The sequence below is a fragment of the Malus sylvestris genome, chromosome 2 (genome assembly GCF_916048215.2).
Source record: "Malus sylvestris chromosome 2, drMalSylv7.2, whole genome shotgun sequence".
Lineage (NCBI taxonomy): Eukaryota > Viridiplantae > Streptophyta > Magnoliopsida > Rosales > Rosaceae > Malus > Malus sylvestris.
In genome coordinates this window covers 36,692,053-36,719,678 of record NC_062261.1, presented here as the reverse complement: position 1 = coordinate 36,719,678, position 27,626 = coordinate 36,692,053, and the positions used below count along the sequence as shown (strand labels likewise).

The window sequence follows — 27,626 nt, the reverse complement described above, 5'->3', positions numbered from 1 at the left end:
AATAGCCTAGGCGGTTTTTTTTTTTAATTAAAAAAATTCCTATCTACATTACTATATTTCCTTATTTCCCTCCTATTTTGCATTTTATGTGGTTTTAAATTGTGAACTTATTGTACATGTGTCATCCTACAATATTTCTCACTATGGTTATATGGCATATATGCTTAATGTGTTTTTAAATTTTGGACTTGTTGGATACTCTTTTTGCACTTTATCATTATTTTATTATCTTATCCATGGATTTTATACAAGTATAATTTTGTGTAAGTGTCAATATGCACTTATTTACAAGATATACAAGAAATTTACCTAAATCCGTCTAGGCGCCCGTCTAGACCCCGCATAGACATGCAGAAGAGAGAAATAAAATTATGATAAGGGTGTTATGATCATCACAAGCAAATGAAGTTGTGACATAAGAGAACTTTGTGGCCTTTTATGTCATAGAGATAAGATGGATAAGAGACAAAGCCTTGTTGGAATGGCAAGTAACGCCATATATATTTCACCAATTTTTTTCACTCCAAAACCAAACCAACCTCCCCATCCCTATACTTGTTCCCAAACACACCACTTCAATTATTAGGTGATGCCAAATACAAGTACTCTCTACTTGTTCTTCACCCCAAAAACCAAAATACACGCAAACCCCACTTCTCTTACCAGACCACAACCCATCTTACTTTCTCTCTCTTCCCGTTTTCCTACTGAAATACCTAATTGATCTAATTGCTTCCTAACTTCCCTGACTTTACTTTTTACCTCTCCTCTCTCTTTGACGTCATGATTATGCTTTGTTGCTTATGCCCATAATCATTTTCATTGGGACTTGGACATTTAGGTCCTCTCCGGATCTTTGTATTTGGAGTTGGCGGACCCAAGAATCTGGACCACTCACAACCCCCATTAGCCTATTCTACTGGCCATCTCACACACGGGTCCAAATCTCTTTCCCTCCCTTGAACGATCGGAATCTCTGAGTTCACTAGCTCTCGAGATCTAGAGAGGATCTCGATTTGACTTGGACAACATCATGTAGTACAATAGTGGTGGTGGAAATTAGAGTTAGAGAAATTATCAAGGAGTGAATGATATTTGGCATTAGCAAATGCTAGGGAGACTAAATTTGTAAACCAAATAATGTGTCACCAATAAGAAATAACCACGTTAATTAACACTTAAGTAATAATCCAATAATCAACAACCGTGTCATATGATTTACAAAATTAATTAAAAAATTGGTCTCCCTAGCATTAACCCCCATATTTAATCTAGAATGCTCTTTCTCATGGATTGACATTTCTATTTTGTTGTACTTTTATGCGTAAGCGGAAGCGAATTCTAACAAAGTATCAAATATCAATGTCATAGGCGAAAGCTAAAACAATGAACTCAAAAGAACATGAGAGTTAATGTGGTTCAGTGTAAAGTCAATGTCCATGGGCAAAGCATAACGAGGAATTTCATTGAATAAATTGAGATTACAAAAGAGTGTTTTAACTCTCACAACTCAAATCCCACAAATTACAAACCTTAAAACAAACAAGTAAAGAACCCAAAACAAATGGAGAATATTCTCCAAAAGTGTTCTCTAACTCACAAATTAATTTTCACCAAATTGCCAAATGAATGAGCCACGAGTTTCCCACACACTCATGATCCCAAACAGTGACCTCTACCTCAAAACCCAATACTAATGGTGACGGCACACAAAATAAACTTAACCCCAAGGTCCTATGTATAGGGTGAAGGAATTATTTTGAAAAACATGTTCATTTGAGCAACATCATATAGCATGCAATTAACAATTAAAAGGCGGAATCATGCTTGTATGTACTCAAAAACAAAACATGACCATGAAATTCAAAGCCTAGTAGATTGGTGAACCAATAATCAACTCAAAAACAAAGTGAGTTGAAATTAATACCTTTGTAGATTCCTCTTTGCATAAGCAAAGGCTAATCACCCAAAGAGATAGGGCCTTCATTCCTTGCTTCTTAGATCCATGGATTTGGATGGAAGAATAGGTTCTCCAAGTTCCCAAAATTGAGAACCTCTAAGTCTCTACACCAAGGAGAGATTGGATGATGAATGAGTGACCTTGGAGGATTAGATGACTAGCTAATCACCTCCAAGGTGTTGGCCTCTTTAGAGAGAAAATGGAGAGACAATTCTCACCCATTTTCCCCAAAAATAAACCCTTATTTCACTTAATGAATATTTAGTTATAAAGTCATTTATATAGTCACTTCTTTAAGTGACCTAAATAACCAAAACCCTAATTCATTTCATCATGGCTGGCCATTTAGGGGATTTTTGGGCTTTTGGGCTTTAATGAATCTTTATTCATTAAATTGTCATACAACTTAAGTTAATGGGCTTGACGTTCGAAGCCCATTGGGCCTTAAGGTCCAAAACTATCCCGAAGTCTTTAACGAACTTATTCGTTTGATTAATTAACATATTAATTAATCCTTGCCATAAATAAATGATTAAACCATTTAATCATTCTTACTCATTTCCGTTTAATCTCCAATCTCCACCTTTTACGGTGTGCGATCCATTAGGTTCCTTTTAGCGAGGTAGTGGGCGATTAAAACCATTTTACATCGATTGTGAATTGAAACTATTTTCAATTCTCCCTTTAGTGATTATACACGTTTAGGGCTTCCACAAACCATGAGTGACACCTAGCAGCATATCATGGTTACCCAAGCTAATCAGAAGAGGTTAGAGAACCTATTCAGTTCGAGATTACAAATGCAATACGGTCCTTCTCTAATCTAATACTCTTGACCACATTGTTTGGTTTGATAGTTTATTTTCTCATGTCTACTATCCAATGTGTGTCTTGTGCTTATATGATTACCTTGAATGTGATTCGGAACGCATTCCCTAATCTCATTCATACTCTGGCCAGAGATTCAAATCATATCAGAGAGTATTCTCCCTCAAACGGTTTGAAGGTTAGAGATCCCTTGTTGCGCATTCACTTGTCTCCATAGCTAAGCGGCTTAACCCAAACGATGCCGTGGACACCCTCCTGATGGAGTGACTTTGACATAATCAAAGATCAAGGTCTTAACCACAAGACAACTATGATGCCTCAGGTCAAAGGACTAATTTGCATTATCCCAACCATGAGTTCTCATGTGACATGGAATATGAGAACTCTTCGTTGATCGCGTTCAGTGAACTCATTCTCTATTGAGCACCTACCGCACTTGTCTTGATGTCACACACACCAATGATTCGAGACTAATCACTCTCCCTGAGAGAAGACATAGTACGTACTGATCTTAACGGACTGTCAACGCCCAATTGGCAATCCTATGATCAGGAACATTTAGGATGTGTCTACGAAAGAATGGTCTCAAGAATCTAACTTCATTAGATTACATTCTCCCAATCACATATTCCTTGGACTTTATCGTTTAAGCATATAACATTTATATGAGACGGCTCAAACAATAATCTTTGCCCTTTATATGTAAAACTAGATTAGTTTAACATGTGAAATGTCCGTAAAGTATCATCATATGATTGGCTTTAGGGCACATTTCCAACAATCTCCCACTTGCACTAGAGCCAATCAGCTTGGTCATCAGTATGATACCTCTTCTGTAGTCATTTCATAAATGGCTGAGTAGTAGGCCCAGTCAATGGATATCTATATGTTATCCATAGAAGCAACCTTGAGAATAACGACGTCACCATTATACATGATTCTCAATCATGTGGTTCAGTCTCTCATTTGTGTATGGACCTTGATGAAACCTTGATTCCCAGGCTTGAGCTATCGCCCCATTAGTGTCATACACTTTCTGGTTGGAACCGAATAGAGAGTTCATAAATGAACTTTCCCATCCAAACAACATTGTTGTAAACTTCTATATGGCAATATATCTTGCATTCATAATGGAACACACTAAAGTCATTACTTTAATGTTTCCATCCAAATATCTCTTTAGTCATAATAAAGAGATATCTGTTTATCTCTTCATTCATAATGAAGAAACATCCAATGATGGATTAGATTCATAATCTAATACATTTACGCTTCCATTACGTTACTCTAATTCTTCCTCGATCTTTGAGGAATTTATCCTTTAGTATTTCTTAAATACTTAAGGACTCACTTGACAGTTGCCATGGTTCTGATCCTGGGCTTGCACTGATATCATCTTGTACCGTTCTAGGTACAACTCATATCAATGTTTTTCATACAATATGAAATACATAAATCACCTTTCTGCGTATGCATAAAGGATTCTATTTACGCATTATTTCTTTGGGAGTCAAAGGGGCACGTTCCCTTTGAGAAGGGCAACTTACTAGTCTCACTAGAATCGTCCTTCTATTGAAGTTTATCATCATATGAGAAACTTCCTAGCATCCATTGTCTATTATTAGGGATTGATATAATCCAATTATATCATGAAATATATCATTATAGATTTCCATCCCATGTATATAGACTATATCTCCCATATACATTCTATCTTCATATAATGTATTAAAGTCATAACTTTAACGAAGAAGTATTCTTTTCATTTCCAAAATTAATATATCATATATATTTAAATTTTTAGGAACATGATTAACTCCCACTAATCTTTTGTAAAACTAGTAAACAAAAGATTCATTTACATCTTTATGAGAAATCAAACGATTTGATCCTTTTTCTCATAAAATGCAAATAGCTCCCACTAACTTGCTAAGATCCATGATGGATGGATCTCTACAACTTTCATGTCTTGTGATTCATAGTTTTAGACATATATTATCAAGACTATCTTAATAATGGTTTCGGAAACCCATATTATGTCAAAACATTGAATCACCATTTAGTTGTAGCTAACAATCTTCGAATTAATTGAAACTAAGACTACGTCAAAAATGGTTCCTTTAAAGTCAACCATTCTCTTTGATTGTAGTCACCTTAAGCTACCAATTAGCTTTGAAGGTTTCATTATTTCGAGTCAAATGGTACTTTACCATTTCCTTGAGTATATATCGTATATGCACTCAATGTAGTCATAAGGATTTTCATTCTTATTTCTTTCGAATTAAGAGGTGCAACTCTATGACATAGTCATAAAGTTCAAAACCATTCAACTGAGACGGTTTTTAAATCCTTATCGACTACCTTGGAGCTTGTGGTATAGGAACTAGGTTGTTATATTTGTTGATTACTTTCTTGTCTCTCAAAGAACCCATTCTTTGAGTTCTATCTCTCGTTCATTTGCTTTTAGGCAAATCACATTGTAGAATTACAATGAACTATCCAACAAAACAACATTTGTTAGTTGGTTTATAGAAGCGATATCCAAAAGTTATTTTAAGGATATCCTACAAGATTATTATCAAACAAATATTGCTTGTTAGCACACAACCCCAAATCTTTAACATGCTTAAGATTTGTCTTTCTTTCCAACTACATCTTATGGAGTCATGAAAATACTGGAAGATCTTCTCATTGACAATCATATTGTTTTAGAAGTATATATCCTATATATGGGTAATAGATAACATCTAACGAACTAAATCTTATTCGAGTTCGTTCTTCTCCTAATGGAGAAATATATTATCTTATGATGCTATTTTCCTTGATATCTTTCAAGGAAACTCATCTAAAGTGTTACCTTTCCTTGGATCAAATCTAAGGAGGTAAATACTTTAGATGTCTTACTCATCAACTTACATTACTTGAATTCTTTGAAACATTTTGCAAAGTATTCGGACTTGTGTTTATTCAAAATAAACTATAGTCCAACCGAGAGTGATCTTCGGTGAATGTTATCCAACATGAGTAGTAATATGTTTGTGGACAAGTGCCACTAACATCTAAGTGAATTAACCTCAACAACTTTGTGATTCTTTCTTCTTTCCAAAAGAATAAAGATTCGAACATTTCGCCTCCATACAATTTTAACAAGAAGGTATTGGATCCGGATCTAACGATCCAAAGCGTCCATCCATGACCAACTCGTAATTTATGTTTTAGAGGTATCACAACTTTAGTTGGGATTAGTCACTACCTTGCAATCTTTTGGGTTTTAAGCATCATTATTTTCTAAACAGTTAACACTACCATATTATCTCTACTATAGAGATAATTAATTAGATTACCATAATCCAATCATTGATTAATAAAGAACTTTGTTTTGTCAAACAAAACATTTATCCATTTCACATAGTGACGGAATTTAGTTCCTTAAAATTGGAATACAAAGACAATCTATGTTTTTCCAATTTCTTTGGTAGTTCATATGAGGAAGTAAGTACCATCTGCTTTCGCAGAGATCTACATTTGATTCACGTTTCCGAATGTGAAGCACCTTCTCTTCTCTCATATATCTTCTACTTCTTATTAGTCACACTTTTACAACGATTGTAAAACTTTGTTACTAATACGGAATCATGCATTCAAGTAGAAGAACCAACTGTTTTGAACTATTCAAGAACAATTTACAACACCTTCGAAAGGTGTGTCCTTGACACTTGCAAGACATTTCTTGCAAATACCCCTTCCAATGTCCATCCTTTCATAAAGAAAGTTTGTTCCCTTGGAGTTATTTATCTTCTTTATTTGACTTTCACCTTTGACTACATTAGTCATGGTCCCTAAACTCCCACTATCTCTCTTGAAACCTTTTTCAATTGTGTTATACACATCAAACATTTTGGAGAGCATGTGGTTATTGTTCACTACATAGTTTACAATAAACTTAGTGAACCATTAGGATAGGGACACAAAGGTGAAGTCCTTGCCTAGTTTCCGTCTCATTAAGTGGTTTATCACTTCAACATTCAATGATTCAAAATCATCATAAGTCCATGTTAATGGACTATTTTTGTCAACCAACCATTATGTTCTAAACATAATTACAAACTTTAAAGAGTTGTACAAGCCAACTCTTATTTCTTCACACAACAAATTGTAAGTGAAGAATCATGGCACATAAAGTGTCCATGCCCTTGTGCTTACTTCTCAAGTTCTTTGTTCAATTAACAAAGAAATAAGCACTAAGTGTTTGTATTGACTAAGGGTTGTTCAAAGCAACTCTTATTTCTTCATACAACAATTTGTAATTGAAGAATTATGACATTAAAAGTGTTGTCCTCTCTATGATAGACATTTTCTAACATATTCTTCTAATGATACATTATCAATAGGAAGATTGTGAGGATGAGACTACTTAGGTACATTTACAAGCCATTAAAGACAATCTATGGTTTTGTAGTACCAAGTCCGTAAACTAAACGTTCGGTTTTGTCAAGTGTTGGATAGCGTTTGCAAATATATTGGTAAACAAATACATAACGAATATAAATTGATTGATTTTAAGCCATTTGATTCGGGTCTTTAAATCAAAATAGCACCACCCACTATTTTTGGCAAATTCCATATCCCTCATAGGAATTCGAGAGTTTTGGATGAAACTCCTAGTAGGTTATGGGAGGCTCACTATTACCAAGCCCACCTCACGATGATACGATATATGGCTAGCAACAATAATAATGAGAGAGTACGCTTACTCATTTGCAACTCATGCAAGTACCCATCTTATTTGGCCTCTAGAGAATGTAACCTCACAATGATATGATATTGGTTCCATTGCACTTAGTTAAGTTCTTCCCACCATGCTTAGTGCGTGAAGGGGTTCAAGAATAGCCTCACGATGATACGATATATAGCTATCCTCGTTGCCTACACTCACCTCATCATATGTATATGGATTCCTCCTGAGTATAAGCATGCACTGTGTACTCCCCCATGATAGGGTGAAGCCGGTGTACAAGTCATAAACGATTGGATCCCACCACGGTGGAAGGCCACGAAGAGATATTCTAAACATCTCTCGCTTATCAACTTAATATTGGTTTGGTTGAGGGTTTTTTAGGTCTCATCACATATAAACATTCATTTTAATCTCTATTAAAACAATTTTGGTCCTCTTACAACTATTGGTCCATCTCTTTGTTTTAGTTGTACATAATACTCCCACTATGCTTTTAAAACGATTTTTAAAGCAAGAGTATATGATACTACTAACATAAACTTTGCATTCATTTGATGGACTACATAGTTGCCTTAGGGCCTAAGGATGATTATGAACCTTTGTTTAGATTCAACACGAGCCTTGTGTTGAACCTCGGTCTAGGAATGAAGATTGATTTTAGTTACGCGTTTAATCACATTAAGGCGTGTTGTCTTAGGGGCGTTGGACCCAACTACTTCATTTTCATGCATATCATATAAAGCAAGAAAGAAGTACTTCAAAGTAAAGGTGAGCTTATGCTCATTACAACATTTGCATTTAACAAATTACTTTAAAGTAAAGAAGAGCTTAAGCCCTTTTACAACATTTGATCAAATCAAATTACAACCAAAATCTAATCTACACATTCCCATGGTTCAAACAAATTTGAAACGCCTTTCACATAACTCAATTATATTAGGCTTAGGTTCATAATCACCCTTTAATTAATTAACACTTTAACTAATTAATGAATGCAACATTTTCATTTGGTTTTTGTATCCATAAAATTGATTTAAATGGAGCTAAACAAAATGAAAATCCAATTCTCATTTAAAGAGACAAAACAATTTTGTTCTCATCCTATTTGGGCCATCATGCAATAACCACAACTTTTGGGCCATATTGCAATAACAAAAACTTTTGGGGTCACCTTGTACAATACACAAAAGTCACAACTTCATGTAAATACAACTAGAACCCAAACTTTTAATAATGCAAAAACTTCATTAAAGGAACAAAACAATTTGTCCTTTAGCGTTTTTGGACCTTAACGTAAAAACGTAAACTTTTGGGCCAAAGTGCAAATACACAAAAGTATCAAAACTTTATGTAATTGCATAAAAGCCCCAAAAGTACTCCCTTTGAGGGAGTGGCTGGTTTTAGGGAGGGATAAGGTTGGTGTGTGTGTTGATTAGTGAGTTTTGTCAAAAACATGCAAGTGTATGTAAGATAAGTTTATGAAATAATTCAATCACAATTATTTCAATCATCATTTATACAAATATCTAACACTTTAAATACATAATAAATCATTTAAAAACATATCACATATACTTTATGAAATAATTCAAAACTTTGAATCAATATACCAAACCTTTTTGTTCTTGGCAAGAACATCAAGAACAATGAAGAACATCCATGAAAAACCCAAATTTTTCCATGAACTTTTTCCACCCAAAAACATTCCAAAACCATTCTTACTTAAGGGAAATAACATCTAACCAAACTAGGGTACTTAGGGGTTCCAAAGAACACATTAAAACACTTTTAACAAGTCAAACAAGAACCCAAAAATTCACCCTTTGATTTTGGCCGAATTTTCCCAAAAGCATGGCACCAAATTTTAGCTCCAATATTCATGCTCATATGAACAACATCTACAACATTTGAGATAGCAAATTTTCCAACAAAATTTACTTTCAAAGAAGCAAGAATAAAGCTTGTAACAATTACAACTTTTAGATCACATACTATGAACTACAAAACCCAAAAGGATTCACCAACTACTAGACCTAGGCTCTGATACCACTTGAAGGAATTATTTTGAAAAACATGTTCATTTGAGCAACATCATATAGCATGCAATTAACAATTAAAAGGCGGAATCATGCTTGTATGTACTCAAAAACAAAACATGACCATGAAATTCAAAGCCTAGTAGATTGGTGAACCAATAATCAACTCAAAAACAAAGTGAGTTGAAATTAATACCTTTGTAGATTCCTCTTTGCATAAGCAAAGGCTAATCACCCAAAGAGATAGGGCCTTCATTCCTTGCTTCTTAGATCCATGGATTTGGATGGAAGAATAGGTTCTCCAAGTTCCCAAAATTGAGAACCTCTAAGTCTCTACACCAAGGAGAGATTGGATGATGAATGAGTGACCTTGGAGGATTAGATGACTAGCTAATCACCTCCAAGGTGTTGGCCTCTTTAGAGAGAAAATGGAGAGACAATTCTCACCCATTTTCCCCAAAAATAAACCCTTATTTCACTTAATGAATATTTAGTTATAAAGTCATTTATATAGTCACTTCTTTAAGTGACCTAAATAACCAAAACCCTAATTCATTTCATCATGGCTGGCCATTTAGGGGATTTTTGGGCTTTTGGGCTTTAATGAATCTTTATTCATTAAATTGTCATACAACTTAAGTTAATGGGCTTGACGTTCGAAGCCCATTGGGCCTTAAGGTCCAAAACTATCCTGAAGTCTTTAACGAACTTATTCGTTTGATTAATTAACATATTAATTAATCCTTGCCATAAATAAATGATTAAACCATTTAATCATTCTTACTCATTTCCGTTTAATCTCCAATCTCCACCTTTTACGGTGTGCGATCCATTAGGTTCCTTTTAGCGAGGTAGTGGGCAATTAAAACCATTTTACATCGATTGTGAATTGAAACTATTTTCAATTCTCCCTTTAGTGATTATACACGTTTAGGGCTTCCACAAACCATGAGTGACACCTAGCAGCATATCATGGTTACCCAAGCTAATCAGAAGAGGTTAGAGAACCTATTCAGTTCGAGATTACAAATGCAATACGGTCCTTCTCTAATCTAATACTCTTGACCACATTGTTTGGTTTGATAGTTTATTTTCTCATGTCTACTATCCAATGTGTGTCTTGTGCTTATATGATTACCTTGAATGTGATTCGGAACGCATTCCCTAATCTCATTCATACTCTGGCCAGAGATTCAAATCATATCAGAGAGTATTCTCCCTCAAACGGTTTGAAGGTTAGAGATCCCTTGTTGCGCATTCACTTGTCTCCATAGCTAAGCGGCTTGACCCCAACGATGCCGTGGACACCCTCCTGATGGAGTGACTTTGACATAATCAAAGATCAAGGTCTTAACCACAAGACAACTATGATGCCTCAGGTCAAAGGACTAATTTGCATTATCCCAACCATGAGTTCTCATGTGACATGGAATATGAGAACTCTTCGTTGATCGCGTTCAGTGAACTCATTCTCTATTGAGCACCTACCGCACTTGTCTTGATGTCACACACACCAATGATTCGAGACTAATCACTCTCCCTGAGAGAAGACATAGTACGTACTGATCTTAACGGACTGTCAACGCCCAATTGGCAATCCTATGATCAGGAACATTTAGGATGTGTCTACGAAAGAATGGTCTCAAGAATCTAACTTCATTAGATTACATTCTCCCAATCACATATTCCTTGGACTTTATCGTTTAAGCATATAACATTTATATGAGACGGCTCAAACAATAATCTTTGCCCTTTATATGTAAAACTAGATTAGTTTAACATGTGAAATGTCCGTAAAGTATCATCATATGATTGGCTTTAGGGCACATTTCCAACATAGGGCACAAGACTTAAGTTACAATGAGGATTCTAATCCTAATTGGAAATAAATCCAAATCCTAATAATCAAATAGGTAATTAACTAAATCTATCCACCAAGCAAGGAATCCAACTAAGAAGTCAAATCCGATCCCAAATAGGACACCAAACGACATGTAGCACAAACTTAATTTTTGCATTATCCTAATTTCGAGTCACAGAACCCAACATATTTCACATTAAAATTTAAAAAAAAAAAAATCCTTGGGTGGTGCTATCCAAACATCATTTTTTACCTTTTACACATGTTAATTTATGTCATTTGATCTTCTTCAATTCATTCGATCTAACAGCCGGAAATTGAGAAGAGTATGTAGAAGGTAAAAAAGAGGCATGTGTATAACATTACCCTTTTTCTTTTGGTGACACTATTCTGCAGTTTTAAAAGCCTTGTTGGATGGCAACTAACGCCATATTTCCACGATGATCGTGTATTACTGGTACAACGTATCAACACAAACTCAAGACTATTTATACATATTCAAATTATTCAAGTTTTGAAAAATTGGTTAGAATTTGGAGTCAAATCCAGTTTCAGTTGGAAAATGGGATTACTATTACTAATATTAATATAGGTTTTGGGGAAGAAAAGAAGAATAAGAAGGACTGAGTGCGTTTCTAAGGTTTATGACTGAAGTTCAAGAAGGCTGAATTGGTTCCAAAGTGAGATATGATTGAATGAGATGAGTTCATTTGAAATTTGGACCCTCTCCGAACTTTAATGTCCGGATGAATGAGGATGATTTCGTTTGGAATTTGGATCTTCTTTGGGCTTTAATGTCCAAAGTCTAAGGATTATGAAATCCAAACTGTCCAAGAGAAAGAAAAAAAAGAAGTGCGGCCTTTGATTTGTGTAAGGTGGGTCAGCGGAATGAGTTAATGAGGCCGTCAGACTCAATTTGAGTGGTCCAAATTTTCTACTCTTTGGGCTTCAGACAGTGAGGTCTGGAGATGATCCATGTCCCTTCATTTGGTCCAAAGTGAGATTAATTAATTAATTAATTAATGACTTTTATAATTTGATTAAATTGCAGGACCAAGAGGAAACAGAAGAGGAAGAAAGAAAGAGAGGATGGAAGGAAGATCAAAGATTGAAGAAAATGAGGGAGAAAATTAGGGAGAAAATTAGGGATTTCGGTGTTGTCAAAGTTAATGAATCAAAGTATGTCCAGACAAGGATTTTATTAGTGTCAAAATCTGACGAATTTCAGCTAAAATCTTTACCGCACATTATGTAAGTGAAAAAAAAGTTTTTCATACCTTATGATCAAAAGTCACAATGACAAAATTTTAAGGTTTATTTTAGATCGGTTTTGTAACTACTTCTTATCTTTTTTATTTTATTTTAGTTTTTGCTATTAATAACAGGGAGAAAAATGAAGGATAAAGTTGAATGAAGGTTGATAAGAGGAACGTGGAAGTATAATAAAAAAAGAAAAGAAAACTAAAGATGAAAAACAAAAGAGAAATCAATAACAAAAACAAAGGTAAACAACCTAATAAAGAGAGATTTTTCGGTGTACGAAGAACACAGAGAAGTTGTGGGTTTTTCCCACTCAAATTATTATAATATTTGTATTTGCTTGTCCATGTATATTATAACATTTGTATTTGGTTTCAAGTCTCTTGTCTTACTTTCCCTTACTATAGCCAATTTATAGATATCTAATTCTCCTTCTTTGCTATCTAATCACTTATACATGCAGTCAAAAGTCAATAGCTTTGCTTCTCTTACGGCTTTCTTTGCCTCCTTCTTTGCTATCTTATACTTCTCACAATTTTCATTGGTTCTATCATTTTATAAGGCTTTACAACATTGCTTCTTAGCCTTAACCTTTTCATGTACCTCCTCATTCCACCACCAAGATTCCTTTTGATGTGGAGCAAAACCTTTCAATTCTCCTAGTACTCCTTTTGTAATTTTCAGATAAAATATCCACAAGATTGTCAATATTTTTGTTGAAATATCTGAAAAAAATTAAGGAATCTCACATTTGGCTAGCATTCCCATCTATATCCCAAACGCACTGAGAATTTGGATGGAAACTTGAAAAAAATTACTAACCAATTATATTATTACACTTGATGTATCAGGCCGTGTTCTTGGCAGGCTAACAAATCTCTCCTAAAACTCTAAGCCTTAGTTAGTGCGTAGCCTCCTCTCCTCCGTTTGCCTCCACCATAATAGTGATGAAGGATATTTCGGCACAACTCTAGGCTTAGTGCGTAGCCTCCTCCCCTCCATTTGCCTCCACCATAATAGTGATGAAGGATATTTCGGCACAACATATGGTAAAATTGTTTGACAACTTTTCCAGAGGACTTGACAAAGCTCTTAATTTAGATGAATTTCATAATTTTTTTGTTAATGCCGCGGGAGTTCCAAGTCAATATCATAATTTAGTTGAATGTCCGCGGGAGTTCCAACTAAAAGTGGATAAATACCTGCTATTAGCATCATCATTCAACAATGCTAACTGCCAGATTATACCTAACACAGCTACTAACTAAAAGGAAGATTACCATAACTTCCGCTTGCTCATATAGAAAAAGTGTTCCAAATATTGGGCCACTTTGATTTTTTAATCCATATTTCTTTCAATAATCATGACTCTTATGAATCTGACTTAAGTTTGACTTGTAATCAGTTATGTGTATCATTACCTCTTGTTTGAATTTATGAAAATTACGCCTTTTTCTACAAGTTCACATTCATCAAACACGGTATTTGCGAAAAATCGACATACTGATACATGATGTTTAAAATTTACTCTTATGTTTATGATTTACTTTTAGAATATATCTCAAACGTTTTAATAATGGGTTTGGTTAATTTCTTATTTGGGTTTTTTTTTTCCTTTTTTTTTTGTCAAACAATAGATTTGTTAGATTAGAGAGTTGACGGGTTTCGAACCCACGTCATAGTTGCAAGGGCAACACTCCTCTCCACCACTGTGGTAAATGACCACTTTCTTATTTCCTAAATCTTTAATTGATGTATATTTTTTGGCTTTTTGTATTAGCACCCCACAAAATATTGAATACACCCCACATTAAAATTTAATATTAAATGATTTATTTACCCTACTATGCAACGGCAATTTTGACCTTCTTAGCTTTAAAAAAAAATATTTCTAAATACACCCCAAATCAATTTTAACGTATTATTTATCTTCTTCAACTATCAAAATCCCTCTGACCCTCCATTGTTGAACAAAACCTTAACCAATGAAACTAAAAACATGTTGATTGAGAAAAATTATTTTTGACGAATAAAACATGAAATCGATGTTTCAGAAGCTTCACATGAGGTAAGACTTTATATTCTTTATTGTTTTAGTGATTTTGATGACATCGTTATTCAAGCTTCTATGTTCGTATTCATCTTTTAGGGATCACAGGGATTACATGAAGAATTAAACACCTAAAATTATCACCAAATATTAAAAACAGACGACATGGGTTTTAATGGTAGAATTGAAAATAAGCCACATATGCTTAAATCTCAGGCGGCATCTTTTGTCAAAATTCCAGTCGGCATTTTTTGTCCAAATTAAAAGCTGTATAAGATTTGAGAAATGTGGGGTGTATAGAAAATATGGGGTGCATGTAGAAAATGTAAGATGTATATTGAGAATGTGAGGTGTGAGGGTATTATGGAGAAATACATGGGGTGTATTAAGATAATTTTTCATTGAAAAAGCAAATGTGGGGTGTATTAAGTATATGAGGTGTATTCAACAATTTGTAGAGTGTTAATATAATAAGTTTAATTTTTTTAGGGAGAGTTTTTAATTGGTGTAGGATTTGTATTTTCTGGTGTGTTGGTAAACAAACACCAGTAACCAAACTAAACTGGAGCGTTATGATTCATATTTCATCATATATTTTCCTTCAGTGGATCAATTATATATATATATATATATATATATATATATATATATATATATATATATATATATATTTCCTTCAGTGGATAGAAAACTAATTATATGAAACCAGAGTCGACTACCTGCCAACCAAATCCTTTCTTCTCAATTTTCTGCTTCTCAATCTCCATACCTCTCTGACTCATGAAGATTCTCTCTATGTCTTCATTGCTTCTAATTTTCAAAGTCCCTCCCTTCTCTCTCTAGAAAACTTTGACTACTCTCCTATATATATTCATGATCACATCCCACATATGATCCAAGCGTCTGTCTTGAACGTCTGGAATTGTGGACATGCAATTGTGTCTGCACCCAAAAGTGAAAGTTAAAATGTTTTCACAAAGCCATTTTCTCTGTGTACTTCTCATAATATTAGTCTCCTTTTCCTTCTCTTTTAGTAGTGACCCCGAGAACCCACTAGTTGTACATGATCTTCATCGTCACCATCGAACACGCCGGCTTCAATCACCTTCAGCAATGGATGTTACTGTAAATGTGGATAGCTTTGGAGCAAAAGGAGATGGATCGGATGATTCCCAGGTAACCCATTTGTACAGGAGAGCCGCAGTCGTAATACTCCTCGAGCTCTTCTCCTGAAGATTATGTGTTTAATCATGAGTAGTATTAGTGAGGGTTGTTAACTGGTTGGCGTTTGATAATTAATTGTGTTTTATATAGGCATTTACGGAAGCTTGGAAGAAGGCTTGTTCTTCTAAAAGTGATGTTGAGCTCGTGGTCCCTAGGAATAGGGTCTATCAACTGAAGCCAATGGATTTCTCTGGCCCTTGCAAATCTCAAGTCACGCTCAAGGTTAGTCACATATATACGACATTAAACACACATATAACATGCAAACTATATATCCATCCATCTACAATCGACCTAATATATATGTTTGGTGCGCAACTAGAATCATATAGTTGGATGGTGAGGAGAGGTTCTTGTGCGAGGCTACCGGATGTGGAGGGAGAGGGAGATGGGACACAAATGGGGACGAGGTGAATATGAAAAAATCCCGGGGTGGATGGGGAAAGGGGAGTTTTTTGTGTGTGGGCCGGACAAGCCAAACCCCGTACATTATACTTTCTCGGTGAGGAGGGGGTGGGTGAATATAGAAATACTAGTACAAAGAATATATATACACACACACACACACATACTACTTTTTGTCGTAGGTGCAAATTTAGAGAGAGAAAGAAAAATGGACGACAAGAGATAGAGAAGGGGCTAAAGAATTTTTGTGTGTTATTCCTATGTCTTGTGCTTTTATTTATAATAGTATAGAGATAGAATTACTTGCTCTTCAAGTAATACAATTATAAATATAAAAAATATTATAAAGAGATTATATACATCCTGCATACATAATTTCTACTTCCGATTTACACAATTGCACTTAATGTCAAATACTAACTATATACATATATATAACACTTTTGAATTTTTCATTGTTGAAGGGGGACATTTACATACGTATATAAAATCAACAACATCCCTATAACTATTTACATGTTACGTCATCGTATGATATATGTATGTTAAAAAATATGTAAATTACATTCGGGGATAAGAAATGCATGCATGTATTGTCCATAAAGTATCTCGTTCGACAGCTTGTTTGAAGATTTGAACTTTGAGGTTTAGATTCGGTGTGCTGCAATAAACCAAAAACATAAATTATAATCATATATTCTAATTGCTACTGTATGACTTGTTGACTTAGTTCATAGCATGCATATTTCCTACTGCAACTGCCTGACTTGTTCATGACATCTTTCGTGAGACCTGAATATCAAACCTAATGAAACAAGATTTGTATCAAAATTTTGGTACACATGTACGTAAAATTACTTGTACCTTTTACAATTTAAATTTTACAGTAAAAAAACTATTTGCTCTTATTAATTGGATTCATTTTACTAGATATATGGAACCATCGAAGCCTCTGCCAAACAATCAGATTATAAGGACAGCCGGCATTGGATTCTGTTTTCAAATTTGACTAACTTTAGAGTTGAAGGTGGTGGCACCATCGATGGCAATGGAAGGAAATGGTGGCAAAGCTCATGCAAAGTTGACGATTCGCATGTAAGTTATGCCATAACTAATTCTATTGTTGTGCATGACTTAGAAACCGTTTTCACAATCGTTTTAGTTTTTACGTTTTATAATTTAAAAAAAAAATTTATTTGGTAACTATTTTTTAGTTTTAAAATTCAAAAATTGAAAGCAAAAATCAAGCTAAATTTGAAAACTAAAAAAAAGTAGTTTTTAGTGTTTAGTTTTCATTTTTCAAAAAAAAAAAAAAAAAAACTTTGAACACAAAAATAAAAACGAAATGGTTTGATATTTTTTCAATTTAAAAAAAATGTACAAAAAAATGAAAACTAAATGATTATCAAACAACTCTTAAGTTATATTAACTTTAAACTTTGATTACCCATTTCTATATGCAAAGACTAACATATTTTATTTTCTTTTGTGGAACCTTGCTTTATCTCACAGACTTGCACGACCGCACCAAATGTAAGTTTTTGGGTCCTATTTATTTCCAAGTACTAATGATTATACCTAACAAATATTATATTAAATGAAAAGAAGCACTCTTAGGATGTTGAATTTTCGATTCTGCCTATTAAATACTGACATCTGTTTCGTTGTTTCTTTTTCTTGTTGATGAAAGGCCGTGACTTTCTTGGGGTGCAACACTTTGGAAGTAGATAATTTGAAGTTCCGAGATGCCCAAAAAATGCATCTATCCTTTGAGTCGTGTGTGAATGTAAAAGCTTCGAATCTCATAGTGACCGCACCAGGGGATAGCCCTAACACAGATGGAATCCATGTTTCAGGAACACAAAATATTGGGATTAACAACTGTCTCATTAGGACAGGTACATATCGTAAACTCATCTCGAAAATTTTCTAACATTTTATTACTGTCAGTTTAAAATATAATTAGAATTATTAATGGAGAGATGCAAATTTGAGATACAAAAACAATATTTATATCCTATTTTATGCTTCCAAGAGATGTAGATGGGAGAGCTTGCCGCCTTTTGGCCAATAAAAAAAATGTAACATACACAGTTTAAGATCTTTTGCATCTTCCATTAGAGATGCCCTAATTTAGTGTCCAACATAACATGACATAATCTTAGTCGACATAAAAATCATGAACCTAGTAATTCATCAAACTAATACAATTTATGTTTTCTTTCTTGTTATTGATCAATTGAAGGTGATGACTGTATTTCGATAGTAAGTGGGTCAAAAACTGTTCGAGCTGAGGATATAACATGTGGACCAGGTCATGGAATCAGGTAAGATTTCATCCGATACATTTACATGATATTAATTTTTCGATTATTTGAACTAATTAATTTCATACTCGTTCTGGTGATGTCATATTGCAGCATTGGAAGCCTAGGAGCTGGAAATTCACAAGCAGAGGTTTCAGATGTGATGGTTTCTAGAGCCAACCTTATGGACACCACTAATGGATTGCGAATTAAGACTTGGCAGGTAAGACTTCGTTTTCAACTATATATGTGTAAGATTGGGAATGCATAGACACATTACATATACAATGCAATCAATTAACGGTTTGACAAGGAAAAGAAGTGAGATCATCTCCGGATCTCACGTTTCAAAACTCGTGGACTGAGCAATTCGGACCGTTCAAGTGAGATATATGGGCATTAGAGAGAGAGAGAGATTGTGTGTTAGATGGACCAATAGACTAATGGAGAACGCATGATTTAAATTAAACAGTCCGACTTTCTCGGTCCTTGGGCTCCGGAGAGGATCTCTATAAGAAAAAAGTTTTTCATTTTATTTCATGTACATGTATAAATCAAATGACATTGGTCAACTTTGTTTGGTAAATAGGGCGGGTCTGGATATGCAACAAACATCAGATTCAAAAATGTGGTGATGGCCAACGTGAGCAATCCAATTATCATAGACCAACATTACTGCGATCAGGATAAACCGTGCCTAGAACAGGTAATGAATTTCATCCACAACATTACATGTTAGACAGCTTAACAGTAAAACCATAATTTGTTAGTTATTAAATGGCGGAAAAGTTTAAGTATTCTTTGGAATGCATATCATTATAAGCTGTTATTAGCACTTTACACCAATGTCATCATTCACCCAAAACAACATGTATATATGGAAAGGAGAAATCCAATTGGAGAAGTGCAAGTTGAGTTTTTTAAAGTGCTAATAACAACTCTTGTAATAGTATAACACGTTATCTTACTGCCGTAATAGTATAACGCGTTATAATACCAATTATTTTGTGCAGGATTCGGCGGTGGAAATAAGCAACGTGTTATATGAGAATGTAAAAGGCACGAGCGCTTCAAAAGTGGCAGTGAAATTTGACTGCAGCAAGGACTTCAGATGTCAAGAAATTTTGTTGAAAGACGTAAACCTAAAACCTCTAGCCGATGAAACTGCCCAAGCTTCGTGTGAGAATGTCAGTTTAAACCGCATCGGAACTGTTTCTCCAACATGCTCTTAATTAGTTTAACGCGTAAACTATAAAATTGGTTCCTGAACTTTCACCGTATACAGTTCAGAATCGAAACCAAAATATTGTAGGCTTCCCTCTTCCCCTCGTGTCCGTCGGTTAATTCCGGTGCAGCAACAAGCAAAGGCTACTGGAAATTGCCACGCCCATTGCTAGTCACCAGACATTTTACTCGTCCATTTTTGGGTTCCTTATATATATATATATATATAGAGGATTATGTAACGTAAAAATAATAGGAGTTTGAACAAGAGATCTCGTTGCAAAGAGTGTTCGGCCTTGGGGCGCCTAACAGTTATCTTGCCATTCAGTGGGTCACTGCTGACTGAGCATTTCACTTGTTCGGCTGGCCACACTCGAAATATCTATATATTTTTTTGGTCAATCGAAATATCTATATTAGTTCTATGCCGATTTGCAGACCAAGTCGCGAACCCAGAATCTTGAAAAATTGCAAAATGACTTGTAAATCCCGAAAGAAAAGGTTTGCATCCCTAAACGACGTCTTCGCCATCCATTATTCGAGAGTTTACATCGATGCATCAAGATGAAATGAGGAATAGGATGAAGTTGAATGTAAAACAGAAGCTCCCTTACTAAACATATCCTTAACTAGATCTCTAAATTTGATTTCCAAAACGCTTGGATGTGTTAATGGATTCGTCCGTTGAAATACTAAAAATCAAACACTAATCGACTACAATCTTGTGTTAACGTTACCAACAACTATAATACAAGTATGCTAATCAAACTAAACAAGAGTTCCAAGAACTTTTACGGACGAGAGATACTCAAAAACATTTCCGATGAACAACAGAAGGTCCAGTTTCATCGTAGTCTGCTTTTGTTATATGTTGGTTTTGTGGAAACACGACTTTGGCAAGTATGGCACCTCCCACCCACGCTGAATACATTGATAAATTCTCTGGCATATACTCTGGAGGCTGCAATGAACACGCACCCAAAAAAACAATCAGAAGAAGAAACCGGCAGTCCAGTTAGTACAGAAAAAATAGTGTTGCGGAAAAGTTATGTAAATCATAAAGTATCTTGCTCACAAACATTCAGTCCGGCTAAGAAAATGAATCAGTGATTGCTTACCTTGTTGACTTTAATACAATTAACATTATCGCGGTGAACAAATTAAGAAAAATTAAGCGATCCTTTATGTGTTAGTTCACTACGACTGTATAGACATTTCAAGCATATAATTACAAGACCGTGCAATAACAAACGTATCCAAATATTCAGCTCACTGTACACCAGATCAATGCAATTCCTTTTCACAAATTCCAAGTTGTAATAGCACTTTTCCAGTCGAGCTACACCGGCAACAAATCAACTAAGAATATTTCTATTAATTAATTTCATATATAATCAATTTAAACTTCTTTTTTTATATCCAGTCAAAGCCTTCATGTCAAGAATCACTTCCAAATCAATGAACATGTTAATCATTTTAAATACAAGTTCAAGGCTGAAGCACAAAATCTATCAAATATAACAGTAAAAAATGTCGTACCCAGTGCACAAGGCTCCCGCTTTACGCAGGGTCTGGGAAAGGTGAATGTCGGCTAGCCTTACCCCCATTTATGGAGAGGCTGCTCCCAAATCAAATATAACAGTAGCAATAAGAAAATATAACCACGAGTGCATGAGTACAAAGTTTTATGAAAAATAGATAAACCAATAAGACATTATGATCACTCGTTCACGTGTAGCAAATAAGATAGGGAAATGCCATAAAAGTAACCAACACAACCTCTGGGCTGTGAACTGTATACAGCCTCAGAAACAATTAGGAGACCGACTATAATACATTTAGAGTATCTGGACCTCAAATTTTACCTTGGAAGCTTATTTCATCAAGATTACTAAGAATTTGCACTTCCTATACAGGGTTCAGTCTGATTACAGTAAACAAATAGGTACGATGCAATGACTCGTGGAGATGACACCATGTGAAAGAAAGTTGACTATTTAACCCAATCACTTTCAGATTTTTTGCCTGGGAAGATTTGAACTTAGCCGACCTCACTTAGTGGGAAAATGCTTTGTTGTTGTTGTTGTGGAAGATTTGAACTACAAACCTACCCCACCCTGAAGTCTGAAGCTAAAACCCAACTGCAGTTTTAATGGTACTATAAATTACCTTAATTAAAGCAGGACGAACAGCTGATGAGCATAGACCAGCTTCTTTCTGAAACCTTTCTTCAAAACCTGAAATAAACAGCAATCAAACTACCAATAAAAAAGGTCGTACCCAGTGCACAAGGTTCCCGCTTTACGCAGGGTCTGGGAGAGGTGAATGTCGGCTACCAATAAAAAAGTCATACCCAGTGCACAAGGCTCCCCCTTTACGCAGGGTCTGGGAGAGGTGAATGTCGGCTACCAATACAAACAAAACAAAAACAAAACAAAAAAACAAAAAAAAAAACCAAAATTTCCTATTTCTTTTGAAACAAGGACAAATTCAAATTTCACCATGCTCTTAAATCTGTTGCCTTGCACTGTAATATACTTCCAAAGAAGAATCATCTAAAAGGAACTCTGAACCCAAGGATTCCCAAAACTTGGTGAATCCATTTTGTTAAAAACAATAAGGATGATAAGGATAATAAAACGATAAGGATGATAAGGATAATAAACCAACCAAAGAAAGGGCTCACAGAGATGTACACAAAAATTCGTCTAACAAGAGTATTCAAGAGAAGAAAAAAGGAAAAAAACAAAGAAAAAGAAAATATATCGTACTAGTTATTAATTACTGTACTCACCAATCATAGAAGTGGTGCCACCACACAGTACCGTATTTTCCAGCAACTGCCGATGATTATCAGACGATACTGTTGAAATACAACGAACAAGCTGCTCAACAATTCCATGAGCCTCTAAACCCAATATGGATGGTTGAAATAAAGCCTCACCAACAGTATATCTTTCTCTTCCAATCCTAATGACCTAAACCAATGACCAGTATCACATAAAGTTATTATACATGTAAACCATAATAACTATACCGGAAAAAGCAGAATGATGAAACAAAAGGGGGTGGGAAAGAAGGTTTGGGGAACATAAATAGATGGCTATGACAATAACTGTGACCGAAATGCCTTGGGATGGGATTGCTGTCATCTTGCGTTTACGTATCGAAGAATAAAAAGGAAAACGTAAGGTAGAGATAAAAAAGAATCCACCTTAAAAAAAATATATCTAAAGGATAGAAGTGTTTGAATGTATACTAGATCTTATTTTTAGTATTCAACATTTAAGATGGGAGAAGATTTTAGTGAGGATAACTTTTCAATAAACTCATTATACATTTCTTATTAACACATAATAGATTGACACCAAACAAAACCAGATAACTGCGATAAGTGCAAGCAAGTTACATCATAAATAATAGCAAACTACAGGCATAATATGATATTCTGAAGTCAATGTATCCTCAGCTGAAACATGCCAAACAACTATGTGCCTATATCTGTGTCTTCTCCATCTATCCCAATCAAAATTTCGAACAATGAACCATACCTGTCCATCAGGAAGGGTATGTTGCTCTATCTGGCATGAATTTTTGGTCTTTTCATAAGCAAGTTCATCTTCAGCACAACATGAATATTGCTCTTTTATTTTCTCTATATCAGACATCTTGATATTCACTAAAGGATTAGATTTCCCAAGCTCTTGAGCAAGTAATTTTGTCAAATCAGTACCTCCAATTTCAAACCTTCTTGAGGCAATGTGCTGAACAGCACCTTCAATGACTGGTGCAATATCTGTTAAAAATTGGCCAAAATACAGAAAAGGCACAAATGAAAAAGCAATCAGTTTGCTTACATTTTCATATCCCATATTGACTAACTGTTTGCACAGAGATGAGTCAATGCCATTAACAGGTCAGATGTGTTAACTAAAACTTGCCCCCTTTAGTTCAGCTATCAGTGCATCTTTCATGACCATTATCATCATATGGTCACCCAATGCACACTATGTAGATGGTTATAGCTTGGGATAGCTATCAACTATCAATAATATATTTCGTTCTAATATTACAAGATCTGTAATATAATAAAACATTATAAATTTTAAACAAAATGAATGTTTGCATAGTGAAGGTGGTCAAACGACTGGTTTTATGCTAGACAGGATAAAATGAATTCTGAATATATAGACTTATTAGATTGCAAAAAACTTGGCCTGCAGTATAGAAACGAAAGAATAGCTCAAAAAAATTATGTATTCAATACACAAGATTCCACTAATAAAGGTTCCCTTCTGCAAGGTGTATATACCTATTTTTCCATGGCCAATATCAACAGTGCATCCCGAGATACGTCCAACAGCATAAAGTGACAATACTGCTTGCTCTGATGCATAGAAGCCTGAAGTGTTAAATGTCTCAAACATAAGTTGCACCAACTGCTCTCTGACAGACTGGCAGAAAAAAAAATTATTTTAATTTTTCTTTAGAGAAAATATATTATCTGCACTAAGACAAAAAGGAATTATGAAGAGCAAGTTCTATTTCTAGGATTTTTCTCTCCAAGAGAGATAACAAGGCTTCCTTACTCCTCCCTACAAGATTTTTATCTCTTGTGAAATAATGTCAGAAAGATAAATTTAACACTGTGCAACAACAACATAACTGATTCACAAAACACAAACTTGAGGCTGTAGAATTTTTTTTTCAAGTATAATTAAACAAGAATACTGGTAAGAACAATTATAAAATCATATCTGAAAGTTTAACTTAGTGTGCTCAATGGAACCAGCCTAGACTACAATATAACATATAATCGATTGACATGTTAACTTAAACTATACAAAAATATATTAAAAACCGTGAAAATAACCACTGTACATGGATTTTCAGCAAAGTATTGCATAATGTTACCAGTCTGGTCTATATTAAATTAATAAAGAGTGTTCGGAAAGAAGCATAGTAGCTAACCTTGGGAGTACAAAGTGGATCAGTAAATAGTATCTGCCCTTCGTTGCCCATTTCCCATCCAAGGTCAGTATATAGAACATGATGCAACAGGTCTTCCATGGCATCCCAGTCAGTAATAAGACCTCGCACAACTGGATCAACAACGATATCTTCAAGTGATGAAGTATCATTCATTGATCCAAAATCAAGCTGTTTCATTTGGTTAGGAATTATCTGAAACATATGACAGAAGACAAACGTTAATGAAAAAAAAAAAAAGAAAGAAATCAGTATTTAATCACGTTGATTCATCACCTACTACTGGGTTAGCCGAATCGGATTTTCATTGTGTACAATGCAACCATTAAATTTAGCATAAGTGATTCACCACTTCCTTTCCAGATATGTAATTTCAGATAGAAATGATTTTCATGGTCAAGTCCAAAAAAAAATTGTTGGTCTTTGTTTCCAACAACAACAACAACAACAACAACAAAGCCTTTTCCCACTAAGTGGGGTCGGCTATATGAATCCTAGAACGCCATTGCGCTCGGTTTTGTGTCATGTCCTCCGTTAGATCCAAGTACTCTAAGTCTTTTCTTAGAGTCTCTTCCAAAGTTTTCCTAGGTCTTCCTCTACCCCTTCGGCCCTGAACCTTTGTCCCGTAGTCACATCTTCGAACCGGAGCGTCAGTCGGCCTTCTTTGCACATGTCCAAATCACCGGAGCCGATTTTCTCTCATCTTTCCTACAATTTCGGCTACTCCTACTTTACCTCGGATATCCTCATTCCCAATCTTATCCTTTCTCGTGTGCCCACACATCCCACGAAGCATCCTCATCTCCGCTACACCCATTTTGTGTACGTGTTGATGCTTCACCGCCCAACATTCTGTGCCATACAACATTGCTGGCCTTATTGCCGTCCTATAAAATTTTCCCTTGAGCTTCAGTGGCCTACGACGGTCACACAACACGCCGGATTCAATATTCAAGTTAAAAGTTAAAACAAAACTTTACTTTTCAAAACATCCACCTTTGTTGTTTTGAAATCAAAAGTTTATCTCTTTTTGCAGAATAAAGACCAACCATGACCTGAAATTCACTATTTGATTGATTTTCTTTTCCTCAGACTTCCCAACAATCATGGATTAGTTGAAAAGTTGAGCACATATCAAGCCCAAATTACCTTGAAATTGGATAGAGACCAAATCAGCTGGAAACTGAATACTAATAGTCTTTCACATACAATAATTAATAAGTATTTGCAAAGGTCAATATCAATTTCTCTATCTGGGACATATACAACTTCTACGAACACAAAATTTTACTAGAATACAAAGTAAAATGATGTGCATATTCATTGTTTATGATAGAAAGAATCAACTGTTTTTCATCTTCGGTTCTGGAATATATTTTTAATATTGTTGGGCTGGAAAATGGTGTGCAAAGGCATCATTTATGTGCAACTTCATAAGGGTTAAAAACTTGAAAGTAAGATAGGAGGAGGGATATATACATGTGATAAGAGGAGATTGTTGGGAGGGAGGGAAATGAAAAGTAAGAAGCAATTGGAAATGTGACAATCCACAATTACCATGCCAACTTCAGTTTTTGAATATGTAGTTTGGAAAGTTGAGATATATTAACATTCCCATCATACCAATATCAAAAAGGGTTATTTTAACAATCGGGTGCATATGCATGACGATAGTCTTCAGAGCTCAAACTTGAGTTACACAGTCGTCTCCTCAACTCACCCTAACACAACCATACAAAGTTTCATTTCCCCCAAGAGGATAACCGTGAGAAAATCGCATTCTTTTCTCCTAACAACTGATGAGCAACAACAAGAGGATATCCATGCCACGGATGCAAAAGAAACAGAGACCCTCACATTTGAAGTCATTATTCTGCTGTAATATTGATTGGAGCTACAAAAAACTACAATTTTCCTTCTCTTTCCCACAACTTTCCCAGAAACCAAACAGATTCACTCCCCCCCCCAACCCCCAAGCCATTGCTAGTACATTTCCCAATTAGAATTCCGACTTTAAGAAATCAAAACAAATCCTAGCTGGCAATAGGAAACCAACAAACAAGCCCAAACCTTCACATATTTGGAATTTTCCATCTTTCCCAAAAGAACTTTCACACATTTGGCAATTTCCATCTTTCCCAAAAAAAACCTAAAGCATTTTCTGAGCAACCAAACAGAATATACGAAACGAGACCAAGAAAGTGGAGCATACGGTTTGACAATTACCATGGAAGGAGCTTGATCGGGAATGGCGGATCCCGCTTTGAGGAGCTTGGAGCCGACGTCGACCACGGCAGCCTCCATTCTGGTCTTTCCCCCAAAAACCCTAACCCTAGAATTTCAAGAAACAAAAAGGGTTTTAGCTGAGCAGTTGAACTGTAGATACGCTCTCAGTGTTAAAGTTCAACAGACAAGTACTCCACTTTACCTCTCCACAAGCGGCCAACCGACCGCAGTGTATTTTCAAATTTCAGAAAATTGTGGAAGGAAATATTGCTAATATGCTACCCTTTCTGCTTTATTCCATTTTTTTTTTCGTTTTCTATTTTTAATTTTTGGGATCTGATGGAAGGGAAGGTGTACACGTGGGACAGGCACATTTGGATCTTGACACATATTAATAAAAAAAAATTATTACAAGCATTAATATTGCTATAAATTAGATTAAACAAGTTAAAGAGAGTTTGAATTCGAGTGCAGTCAAATTAATGCACCATTTGCCATTATGAGTTGGCAAAACATGTT

The 27,626-nt window shown here is 35.1% G+C and overlaps 2 protein-coding genes and 1 long non-coding RNA gene across 3 annotated transcripts; 1 reads left to right on the top strand and 2 right to left on the bottom strand.

The window, feature by feature from the left end:
• The first annotated feature begins 15,432 nt into the window (after positions 1 to 15,432).
• LOC126610266 (polygalacturonase-like) lies at positions 15,433 to 20,317 on the top strand. The gene is made up of 9 exons (XM_050278280.1): positions 15,433 to 15,909; positions 16,048 to 16,179; positions 17,293 to 17,457; positions 17,875 to 17,895; positions 18,053 to 18,260; positions 18,608 to 18,689; positions 18,783 to 18,891; positions 19,258 to 19,374; positions 19,682 to 20,317. The coding sequence occupies exons 1-9, from the start codon at positions 15,664 to 15,666 to the stop codon at positions 19,898 to 19,900; spliced, it is 1,299 nt and encodes a 432-aa protein (XP_050134237.1). The 5' UTR covers positions 15,433 to 15,663; the 3' UTR covers positions 19,901 to 20,317.
• Positions 20,318 to 20,502: 185 nt separating this feature from the next.
• On the bottom strand, positions 20,503 to 27,395 carry LOC126610275 (actin-related protein 7-like). The gene is made up of 8 exons (XM_050278291.1): positions 27,310 to 27,395; positions 27,108 to 27,213; positions 24,864 to 25,076; positions 24,205 to 24,346; positions 23,444 to 23,688; positions 22,687 to 22,870; positions 22,062 to 22,129; positions 20,503 to 20,853 (listed from the first exon to the last, which is right to left on the bottom strand). Exons 2-8 carry the CDS (start codon positions 27,183 to 27,185, stop codon positions 20,701 to 20,703), a joined length of 1,083 nt encoding a protein of 360 aa, XP_050134248.1. The 5' UTR covers positions 27,186 to 27,213; positions 27,310 to 27,395; the 3' UTR covers positions 20,503 to 20,700.
• Positions 26,468 to 27,100, bottom strand: LOC126610284 (uncharacterized). The gene is made up of 2 exons (XR_007618453.1): positions 26,991 to 27,100; positions 26,468 to 26,951 (listed from the first exon to the last, which is right to left on the bottom strand). It is a non-coding gene; the product is annotated as an uncharacterized LOC126610284 (long non-coding RNA).
• Positions 27,396 to 27,626: the final 231 nt, after the last annotated feature.